The sequence below is a fragment of the Drosophila virilis genome, chromosome 2 (genome assembly GCF_030788295.1).
Source record: "Drosophila virilis strain 15010-1051.87 chromosome 2, Dvir_AGI_RSII-ME, whole genome shotgun sequence".
NCBI lineage: Eukaryota > Metazoa > Arthropoda > Insecta > Diptera > Drosophilidae > Drosophila > Drosophila virilis.
The window spans coordinates 13,249,855-13,262,142 of NC_091544.1; the positions used below are offsets into that span (position 1 = coordinate 13,249,855).

General features: G+C 51.2%; 1 protein-coding gene across 1 annotated transcript; it reads left to right on the forward strand.

The window, feature by feature from the left end:
- Nucleotides 1-69: 69 nt before the first annotated feature.
- On the forward strand, nucleotides 70-2,322 carry RPA1 (replication protein A 70). Its single transcript, XM_002053924.4, has 4 exons — nucleotides 70-231; nucleotides 293-537; nucleotides 595-1,828; nucleotides 1,901-2,322. The coding sequence occupies exons 1-4, from the start codon at nucleotides 193-195 to the stop codon at nucleotides 2,210-2,212; spliced, it is 1,830 nt and encodes a 609-aa protein (XP_002053960.1). The 5' UTR covers nucleotides 70-192; the 3' UTR covers nucleotides 2,213-2,322.
- The last annotated feature ends 9,966 nt before the right edge of the window (nucleotides 2,323-12,288 follow it).

The following is a 12,288-nucleotide window of genomic DNA, read 5'->3' on the forward strand; positions in this document are numbered from 1 at the left end:
TAGACATTACAGAACAGAGTTGTATTTTCGTCGCTGATTGAAGAGCACTGCGTTATATCGATAAAATCATCGAATACAGTTTTTTACATTACTCTTCCCGCCACTTCGGGCATCACTCACTTTGGAATTGCGCCGCTGTTGTGAAATTCACCTTAGTTTTTGGCAAAAAATAAGTTTTGTTAAAAGTTTATAATGGCACCGATTGCAAGTCTTAGCACAGGCGTCATTGCGGTAAATATTTGTAGATTCTTTGTGTTGTAAGACGTAATAATTGGTTTTGCGTTGCTTGCAGCGCATCATGAATGGGGAGGATGTGTCGCAGCCGGTGCTGCAAATTTTGGGCATCAAACGAATTAATACCAATTCGGATCAGGAACGTTACCGGCTGCTTATGTCCGATGGCAAATATTACAATAGCTATGCCATGTTAGCAAGCCAACTGAATGAAATGCAGAACAGGGGACTGCTCAATGAGAACACCATTGTGCGTCTGGATAAATACATGACCTCCATGGTGGGCAAAGAAGGCTCCGGGAAGTAAGTCGTATTTTGAATTTGGATGATAATGTTAGGCTTATCATATGTTTCTCTTAGACGCGTGCTCATTGTTACCGAGCTTACTGTGCTGAACTCGGGCGATGAAGTAAAATCCAAAATAGGCGACCCTGTCACCTACGAGAATGCGGCCAAACAGGACACCGCTCCAAAGCCAGCTGCTGTTGCGGCAAGTGTCCCAGTGAAAAAGGAACAGTCATACAACAACAACAACAATAATAACCACACAATGAATAGCACGTTGAACGGAACACTCAACTCCAGCCTCACACATCCCATTTCCAGTCTGAGCCCGTATCAGAACAAATGGGTTATCAAGGCACGTGTTACCTCGAAGACGGCCATACGGACCTGGAGTAATGCGCGCGGCGAGGGCAAGCTTTTTAGCATGGATTTAATGGACGAATCCGGCGAAATTCGCGCCACTGCCTTTAAAGAGCAGTGTGATAAGTTCTATGATCTTATCGAGGTGGACAATGTCTATTTCTTTTCCAAGTGCCAGCTTAAGCCGGCCAATAAGCAGTATTCACAGCTGAAAAATGATTACGAGATGACTTTCACCAACGAGACAATGGTGCAGCCATGCGATGATGAGGACAATGGTGGCATACCCGAAATTAAGTTTGATTTGGTGCCAATTTCGCAAGTGGCAAACATGGAAAACAAGGAGGCCGTTGATACAATAGGCATTTGCAAGGAAGTAGGCGAACTGCAGGCCTTTACTTCGCGTACGACCAATAAGGAGTTTAAAAAACGCGAACTCACTTTGGTGGACATGAGCAATGCCGCCGTCACTCTAACGCTATGGGGCGATGAAGCCGTCAATTTCGATGGACATGTGCAGCCAGTCATCTTGGTCAAGGGTTCGCGCATCAATGAATTCAATGGCGGCAAAAGTCTCAGCATGGGCGGTGGCTCAATTCTTAAAATTAATCCCGACATTCCGGAGGCCCACAAGCTACGCGGCTGGTTTGACAACGGTGGCGGTGATAATATAAGCAATATGGTCTCCGCGCGCACTGGCGGTGGAAGCTTCAGTACTGACTGGGTAACGCTCAAGGATGCTCGCCTGCGCAATCTTGGGTCAGGTGACAAACCGGACTACTTCCAGTGCAAGGCAGTTGTGCACATTGTTAAACAGGAGAACGCCTTCTACAAGGCGTGCCCGCAAGCGGACTGCAACAAGAAGGTTGTCGATGAGGGCAATGGCCAGTACCGCTGCGAGCGCTGCAATGCAGCATTTCCCAACTTCAAGTATCGCCTGCTGATTAATGTGAGTCCCCTATTCTATATATATATATATAGCTTAATTCAACGTTTTAATATGAAATATTTTGTGTTACAGATGAGCATTGGCGATTGGACTTCGAACCGCTGGGTGACCTGTTTCAGCGAGACAGGCGAACAGCTGCTCAAGCACAACGCTCAGGAAGTTGGTGAGGCTTTGGAGAACGATCCAGCTGCTGCTGAAAAAATGTTTGCCGACATTAATTTCTCATCATACATTTTCAAATTGCGCTGCAAAAATGAAATGTACGGCGACATGACGCGCAACAAGCTAACCGTTCAATCGATGACCCCCATCAATTACAAGGAATACAACAAACATCTTATCAAAGAGCTTAAGGAAATGACAGGCATTGGACCTGCCCATTAGATCCTTTCCACGTGCTGCGCACATACCCAAACATTAGCGATAAGTTGATTAATTAAGCTTAATTATTATACATGCCGATTATGATTGGAAATATATTAATGAAACTAAAATATGTTTTTTTTTTTTATTTTAGCACATTTCCAAGCGGTTTTAGCTTTTTCGCTGGCCAAGAATTGACGGGGAGATATGACGCTTCGAAACGACATAGCTCCGCCGCTCTAGAACTGACGCGGAGAGGTGACGCTTCGAAACGACATAGCTCCGCCGCTGTGGATTTGACGGGGAGATATGACGCTTCGAAACGACATAGCTCCGCCGCTGTGGATTTGACGGGGAGATATGACGCTTCGAAACGACATAGCTCCGCCGCTGTGGATTTGACGGGGAGATATGACGTTTCGAAACGACATAGCTCCGCCGCTCTAGAATTGACGAGGAGATATGACGCTTCAAAACGACATAACCTCCGCCGCTCTAGAATTGACGGGGAGATATGACGCTTCGAAACGACATAGCTCCGCCGCTGTGGATTTGACGGGGAGATATGACGCTTCGAAACGACATAGCTCCGCCGCTGTGGATTTGACGGGGAGATATGACGCTTCGAAACGACATAGCTCCGCCGCTCTAGATTTGACGGGGAGATATGACGTTTCGAAACGACATAACCTCCGCCGCTCTGGATTTGACGGGGAGATGTGACGCTTCGAAACGACATAGCTCCGCCGCTGTGGATTTGACGGGGAGATATGACGCTTCAAAACGACATAACCTCCTCCGCTCTAGAATTGACGGGCAGATATGACGCTTCGAAACGACATAGCTCCGCCGCTCTAGAATTGACGGGGAGATATGACGCTTCGAAACGACATAGCTCCGCCGCTGTGGATTTGACGGGGAGATATGACGCTTCGAAACGACATAGCTCCGCCGCTGTGGATTTGACGGGGAGATATGACGCTTCGAAACGACATAGCTCCGCCGCTGTGGATTTGACGGGGAGATGTGACGCTTCGAAACGACATAACCTCCGCCGCTCTAGAATTGATGCGGAGATGTGACGCTTCGAAACGACATAGCTCCGCCGCTCTGGATTTGACGGGGAGATATGACGCTTCGAAACGACATAGCTCCGCCGCTCTGGATTTGACGGGGAGATATGACGCTTCAAAACGACATAACCTCCTCCACTCTAGAATTGACGCGGAGATATGACGTTTCGAAACGACATAGCTCCGCCGCTCTAGAATTGACGCGGAGATGTGACGCTTCGAAACGACATAGCTCCGCCGCTGTGGATTTGACGGGGAGATATGACGCTTCGAAACGACATAGCTCCGCCGCTGTGGATTTGACGCGGAGATATGACGCTTCAAAACGACATAACCTCCTCCGCTCTTGAATTGACGCGGAGATGTGACGCTTCGAAACGACATAACCTCCGCCGCTCTAGAATTGACGCGGAGATGTGACGCTTCGAAACGACATAGCTCCGCCGCTCTGGATTTGACGGGGAGATATGACGCTTCGAAACGACATATCTCCGCCGCTGTGGATTTGACGGGGAGATATGACGCTTCGAAACGACATAGCTCCGCCGCTGTGGATTTGACGGGGAGATATGACGCTTCAAAACGACATAGCTCCGCCGCTCTAGATTTGACGGGGAGATATGACGTTTCGAAACGACATAACCTCCTCCGCTCTTGAATTGACGCGGAGATGTGACGCTTCGAAACGACATAACCTCCGCCGCTCTAGAATTGACGCGGAGATGTGACGCTTCGAAACGACATAGCTCCGCCTCTCTGGATTTGACGGGGAGATATGACGCTTCGAAACGACATAGCTCCGCCGCTGTGGATTTGACGGGGAGATATGACGCTTCGAAACGACATAGCTCCACCGCTGTGGATTTGACGGGGAGATATGACGCTTCGAAACGACATAGCTCCGCCGCTGTGGATTTGACGGGGAGATATGACGGTTCAAAACGACATAACCTCCTCTGCTCTAGAATTGACGCGGAGATATGACGTTTCGAAACGACATAGCTCCGCCGCTCTAGAATTGACGCGGAGATGTGACGCTTCGAAACGATATAGCTCCGCCGCTCTAGAATTGACGCGGAGATGTGACGCTTCGAAACGACATAACCTCCGCCGCTCTAGAATTGACGCGGAGATGTGACGCTTCGAAACGACATAGCTCCGCCGCTCTAGAATTGACGCGGAGATGTCACGCTTCGAAACGACATAACCTCCGCCGCTCTAGAATTGACGCGGAGATGTGACGCTTCGAAACGACATAGCTCCGCCGCTCTAGATTTGACGGGGAGATATGACGCTTCGAAACGACATAGCTCCGCCGCTGTGGATTTGATGGGGAGATATGACGCTTCGAAACGACATAAACTCCGCCGCTCTAGAATTGACGGGGAGATATGACGCTTCAAAACGACATAGCTCCGCCGCTCTAGATTTGACGGGGAGATATGACGTTTCGAAACGACATAGCTCCGCCGCTCTAGATTTGACGGGGAGATATGACGCTTCGAAACGACATAGCTCCGCCGCTCTAGAATTGACGCGGAGATGTCACGCTTCGAAACGACATAGCTCCACCGCTGTGGATTTGACGGGGAGATATGACGTTTCGAAACGACATAAACTCCGCCGCTCTAGAATTGACGGGGAGATATGACGCTTCAAAACGACATAGCTCCGCCGCTCTAGATTTGACGGGGAGATATGACGTTTCGAAACGACATAGCTCCGCCGCTCTAGATTTGACGGGGAGATATGACGCTTCGAAACGACATAGCTCTGCCGCTGTGGATTTGACGGGGAGATATGACGTTTCGAAACGACATAACCTCCGCCGCTCTCGAATTGACGGGGAGATATGACGCTTCGAAACGACATAGCTCCACCGCTGTGGATTTGACGGGGAGATATGACGCTTCGAAACGACATAGCTCCGCCGCTGTGGATTTGACGGGGACATATGACGCTTCGAAACGACATAGCTCCGCCGCTGTGGATTTGACGGGGAGATATGACGCTTCGAAACGACATAGCTCCGCCGCTGTGGATTTGACGGGGAGATATGACGCTTCAAAACGACATAACCTCCTCCGCTCTTGAATTGACGCGGAGATGTGACGCTTCGAAACGACATAACCTCCGCCGCTCTAGAATTGACGCGGAGATGTGACGCTTCGAAACGACATAGCTCCGCCGCTGTGGATTTGACGGGGAGATATGACGCTTCGAAACGACATAGCTCCGCCGCTGTGGATTTGACGGGGAGATATGACGCTTCGAAACGACATAGCTCCACCGTTGTGGATTTGACGGGGAGATATGACGCTTCGAAACGACATAGCTCCGCCGCTGTGGATTTGACGGGGAGATATGACGTTTCGAAACGACATAAACTCCGCCGCTCTAGAATTGACGGGGAGATATGACGCTTCGAAACGACATAGCTCCGCCGCTCTAGATTTGACGGGGAGATATGACGTTTCGAAACGACATAGCTCCGCCGCTCTAGATTTGACGGGGAGATATGACGCTTCGAAACGACATAACCTCCGCCGCTCTAGAATTGACGGGGAGATATGACGCTTCGAAACGACATAGCTCCGCCGCTCTAGAATTGATGCGGAGATGTGACGCTTCGAAACGACATAGCTCCGCCGCTGTGGATTTGACGGGGAGATATGACGCTTCGAAACGACATAGCTCCGCCGCTGTGGATTTAACGGGGAGATATGACGCTTCGAAACGACATAGCTCCGCCGCTGTGGATTTGACGGGGAGATATGACGTTTCGAAACGACATAGCTCCGCCGCTCTAGAATTGACGGGGAGATATGACGCTTCAAAACGACATAACCTCCGCCGCTCTAGAATTGACGGGGAGATATGACGCTTCGAAACGACATAGCTCCGCCGCTGTGGATTTGACGGGGAGATATGACGCTTCGAAACGACATAGCTCCGCCGCTGTGGATTTGACGGGGAGATATGACGCTTCAAAACGACATAACCTCCTCCGCTCTAGAATTGACGGGCAGATATGACGCTTCGAAACGACATAGGCTCCTCCGCTCTAGAATTGACGCGGAGATATGACGTTTCGAAACGACATAGCTCCGCCGCTCTATAATTGACGCGGAGATGTGACGCTTCGAAACGACATAGCTCCGCCGCTCTAGAATTGACGCGGAGATGTCACGCTTCAAAACGACATAACCTCCGCCGCTCTGGATTTGACGGGGAGATGTGACGCTTCGAAACGGCATAGCTCCGCCGCTGTGGATTTGACGGGGAGATATGACGCTTCGAAACGACATAGCTCCGCCGCTCTAGAATTGACGCGGAGATGTCACGCTTCGAAACGACATAGCTCCGCCGCTCTGGATTTGACGGGGAGATATGACGCTTCGAAACGACATAGCTCCGCCGCTGTGGATTTGACGGGGAGATATGACGTTTCGAAACGACATAGCTCCGCCGCTCTAGAATTGACGGGGAGATATGACGCTTCGAAACGACATAGCTCCGCCGCTGTGGATTTGACGGGGAGATATCACGCTTCAAAACGACATAACCTCCTCCGCTCTAGAATTGACGGGCAGATATGACGCTTCGAAACGACATAGGCTCCTCCGCTCTAGAATTGACGCGGAGATATGACGTTTCGAAACGACATAGCTCCGCCGCTCTAGAATTGACGCGGAGATGTGACGCTTCGAAACGACATAGCTCCGCCGCTCTAGATTTGACCGGGAGATATGACGCTTCGAAACGACATAGCTCCGCCGCTGTGGATTTGACGGGGAGATATGACGCTTCGAAACGACATAGCTCCACCGCTGTGGATTTGACGGGGAGATATGACGTTTCGAAACGACATAAACTCCGCCGCTCTAGAATTGACGGGGAGATATGACGCTTCGAAACGACATAGCTCCGCCGCTCTAGATTTGACGGGGAGATATGACGTTTCGAAACGACATAGCTCCGCCGCTCTAGATTTGACGGGGAGATATGACGCTTCGAAACGACATAGCTCCGCCGCTCTAGAATTGACGGGGAGATATGACGCTTCGAAACGACATAGCTCCGCCGTTGTGGATTTGACGGGGAGATATGACGCTTCGAAACGACATAGCTCCACCGCTGTGGATTTGACGGGGAGATATGACGTTTCGAAACGACATAAACTCCGCCGCTCTAGAATTGACGGGGAGATATGACGCTTCGAAACAACATACCTCCGCCGCTCTAGATTTGACGGGGAGATATGACGTTTCGAAACGACATAGCTCCGCCGCTCTAGATTTGACGGGGAGATATGACGTTTCGAAACGACATAACCTCCGCCGCTCTGGATTTGACGGGGAGATGTGACGCTTCGAAACGACATAACCTCCGCCGCTCTAGAATTGATGCGGAGATGTGACGCTTCGAAACGACATAGCTCCGCCGCTGTGGATTTGACGGGGAGATATGACGCTTCGAAACGACATAGCTCCGCCGCTGTGGATTTGACGGGGAGATATGACGCTTCGAAACGACATAGCTTTGCCGCTGTGGATTTGACGGGGAGATATGACGTTTCGAAACGACATAGCTCCGCCGCTCTAGAATTGACGGGGAGATATGACGCTTTAAAGCGACATAACCTCCGCCGCTCTAGAATTGACGGGGAGATATGACGCTTCGAAACGACATAGCTCCGCCGCTGTGGATTTGACGGGGAGATATGACGCTTCAAAACGACATAACCTCCTCCGCTCTAGAATTGATGGGCAGATATGACGCTTCGAAACGACATAGGCTCCTCCGCTCTAGAATTGACGCGGAGATATGACGTTTCGAAACGACATAGCTCCGCCGCTCTAGAATTGACGCGGAGATGTGACGCTTCGAAACGACATAGCTCCGCCGCTCTGGATTTGACGGGGAGATATGACGCTTCGAAACGACATAGCTCCGCCGCTGTGGATTTGACGGGGAGATATGACGTTTCGAAACGACATAGCTCCGCCGCTCTAGAATTGACGGGGAGATATGACGCTTCAAAACGACATAACCTCCGCCGCTCTAGAATTGACGGGGAGATATGACGCTTCGAAACGACATAGCTCCGCCGCTGTGGATATGACGGGGAGATATGACGCTTCGAAACGACATAGCTCCGCCGCTGTGGATTTGACGGGGAGATATGACGCTTCAAAACGACGTAACCTCCTCCGCTCTAGAATTGATGGGCAGATATGACGCTTCGAAACGACATAGGCTCCTCCGCTCTAGAATTGACGCGGAGATATGACGTTTCGAAACGACATAGCTCCGCCGCTCTAGAATTGACGCGGAGATGTGACGCTTCGAAACGACATAGCTCCGCCGCTCTAGAATTGACGCGGAGATGTGACGCTTCGAAACGGCATAACCTCCGCCGCTCTAGAATTGACGCGGAGATGTGACGCTTCGAAACGACATAGCTCCGCCGCTCTAGATTTGACGGGGAGATATGACGTTTCGAAACGACATAGCTCCGCCGCTCTAGATTTGACGGGGAGATATGACGTTTCGAAACGACATAACCTCCGCCGCTCTAGAATTGACGGGGAGATATGACGCTTCGAAACGACATAGCTCCGCCGCTGTGGATTTGACGGGGAGATATGACGCTTCGAAACGACATAGCTCCGCCGCTGTGGATTTGACGGGGAGATATGACGTTTCGAAACGACATAGCTCCGCCGCTCTAGAATTGACGGGGAGATATGACGCTTCAAAACGACATAACCTCCGCCGCTCTAGAATTGACGGGGAGATATGACGCTTCGAAACGACATAGCTCCGCCGCTGTGGATTTGACGGGGAGATATGACGCTTCGAAACGACATAGCTCCGCCGCTGTGGATTTGACGGGGAGATATGACGTTTCGAAACGACATAGCTCCGCCGCTCTAGAATTGACGGGGAGATATGACGCTTCAAAACGACATAGGCTCCTCCGCTCTAGAATTGACGCGGAGATATGACGTTTCGAAACGACATAGCTCCGCCGCTCTAGAATTGACGCGGAGATGTGACGCTTCGAAACGACATAGCTCCGCCGCTCTAGAATTGACGCGGAGATGTGACGCTTCGAAACGGCATAACCTCCGCCGCTCTAGAATTGACGCGGAGATGTGACGCTTCGAAACGACATAGCTCCGCCGCTCTAGATTTGACGGGGAGATATGACGTTTCGAAACGACATAGCTCCGCCGCTCTAGATTTGACGGGGAGATATGACGTTTCGAAACGACATAACCTCCGCCGCTCTCGAATTGACGGGGAGATATGACGCTTCGAAACGACATAGCTCCGCCGCTCTAGAATTGACGTGGAGATATGACGCTTCGAAACGACATAGCTCCGCCGCTCTGGATTTGACGGGGAGATATGACGCTTCGAAACGACATAGCTCCGCCGCTGTGGATTTGACGGGGAGATATGACGTTTCGAAACGACATAGCTCCGCCGCTCTAGAATTGACGGGGAGATATGACGCTTCAAAACGACATAACCTCCGCCGCTCTAGAATTGACGGGGAGATATGACGCTTCGAAACGACATAGCTCCGCCGCTGTGGATTTGACGGGGAGATATGACGCTTCAAAACGACGTAACCTCCTCCGCTCTAGAATTGATGGGCAGATATGACGCTTCGAAACGACATAGGCTCCTCCGCTCTAGAATTGACGCGGAGATATGACGTTTCGAAACGACATAGCTCCGCCGCTCTAGAATTGACGCGGAGATGTGACGCTTCGAAACGACATAGCTCCGCCGCTCTAGAATTGACGCGGAGATGTGACGCTTCGAAACGGCATAACCTCCGCCGCTCTAGAATTGACGCGGAGATGTGACGCTTCGAAACGACATAGCTCCGCCGCTCTAGATTTGACGGGGAGATATGACGTTTCGAAACGACATAGCTCCGCCGCTCTAGATTTGACGGGGAGATATGACGTTTCGAAACGACATAACCTCCGCCGCTCTCGAATTGACGGGGAGATATGACGCTTCGAAACGACATAGCTCCGCCGCTCTAGAATTGACGTGGAGATATGACGCTTCGAAACGACATAGCTCCGCCGCTGTGGATTTGACGCGGAGATATGACGCTTCGAAACGACATAGCTCCACCGCTGTGGATTTGACGGGGAGATATGACGCTTCGAAACGACATAGCTCCGCCGCTGTGGATTTGACGGGGAGATATGACGGTTAAAACGACATAACCTCCTCTGCTCTAGAATTGACGCGGAGATATGACGTTTCGAAACGACATAGCTCCGCCGCTCTAGAATTGACGCGGAGATGTGACGCTTCGAAACGACATAGCTCCGCCGCTCTAGAATTGACGCGGAGATGTGACGCTTCGAAACGACATAACCTCCGCCGCTCTAGAATTGACGCGGAGATATGACGCTTCGAAACGACATAGCTCCGCCGCTCTAGAATTGACGCGGAGATGTCACGCTTCGAAACGACATAACCTCCGCCGCTCTAGAATTGACGCGGAGATGTGACGCTTCGAAACGACATAGCTCCGCCGCTCTAGATTTGACGGGGAGATATGACGCTTCGAAACGACATAGCTCCGCCGCTGTGGATTTGATGGGGAGATATGACGCTTCGAAACGACATAGCTCCACCGCTGTGGATTTGACGGGGAGATATGACGTTTCGAAACGACATAAACTCCGCCGCTCTAGAATTGACGGGGAGATATGACGCTTCGAAACGACATAGCTCCGCCGCTGTGGATTTGACGGGGAAATATGACGCTTCGAAACGACATAGCTCCGCCGCTCTAGAATTGACGCGGAGATGTGACGCTTCGAAACGACATAGCTCCGCCGCTCTAGAATTGACGGGGAGATATGACGCTTCGAAACGACATAGCTCCGCCGCTCTAGATTTGACGGGGAGATATGACGTTTCGAAACGACATAGCTCCGCCGCTCTAGATTTGACGGGGAGATATGACGTTTCGAAACGACATAACCTCCGCCGCTCTCGAATTGACGGGGAGATATGACGCTTCGAAACGACATAGCTCCGCCGCTCTAGAATTGACGGGGAGATATGACGCTTCGAAACGACATAGCTCCGCCGCTGTGGATTTGACGGGGAGATATGACGTTTCGAAACGACATAAACTCCGCCGCTCTAGAATTGACGGGGAGATATGACGCTTCGAAACGACATAGCTCCGCCGCTCTAGATTTGACGGGGAGATATGACGTTTCGAAACGACATAGCTCCGCCGCTCTAGAATTGACGCGGAGATGTGACGCTTCGAAACGACATAGCTCCGCCGCTCTAGAATTGACGCGGAGATGTGACGCTTCGAAACGACATAACTTCCGCCGCTCTAGAATTGACGCGGAGATGTGACGCTTCGAAACGACATAGCTCCGCCGCTCTAGAATTGACGCGGAGATGTCACGCTTCGAAACGACATAACCTCCGCCGCTCTAGAATTGACGCGGAGATGTGACGCTTCGAAACGACATAGCTCCGCCGCTCTAGATTTGACGGGGAGATATGACGCTTCGAAACGACATAGCTCCGCCGCTGTGGATTTGATGGGGAGATATGACGCTTCGAAACGACATAGCTCCACCGCTGTGGATTTGACGGGGAGATATTACGTTTCGAAACGACATAAACTCCGCCGCTCTAGAATTGACGGGGAGATATGACGCTTCGAAACGACATAGCTCCGCCGCTGTGGATTTGACGGGGAAATATGACGCTTCGAAACGACATAGCTCCACCGCTGTGGATTTGAGGGGGAGATATGACGTTTCGAAACGACATAACCTCCGCCGCTCTAGAATTGACGCGGAGATATGACGCTTCGAAACGACATAACCTCCGCCGCTCTAGAATTGACGGGGAGATATGACGCTTCGAAACGACATAGCTCCGCCGCTCTCGAATTTACGCGGAGATATGACGCTTCGAAACGACATAGCTCCGCCGCTCTGGATTTGA

Excerpts from the sequence above, each read along its gene's own strand:
- RPA1 (XM_002053924.4), top strand. The coding sequence starts at position 193 with ATGGCACCGATTGCAAGTCTTAGCACAGGCGTCATTGCG. Across the intron at positions 232-292 it reads TTAGCACAGGCGTCATTGCG|CGCATCATGAATGGGGAGGA; the intron begins GTAAATATTTGT and ends CGTTGCTTGCAG. Across the intron at positions 1,829-1,900 it reads AGTATCGCCTGCTGATTAAT|ATGAGCATTGGCGATTGGAC; the intron begins GTGAGTCCCCTA and ends TTTGTGTTACAG.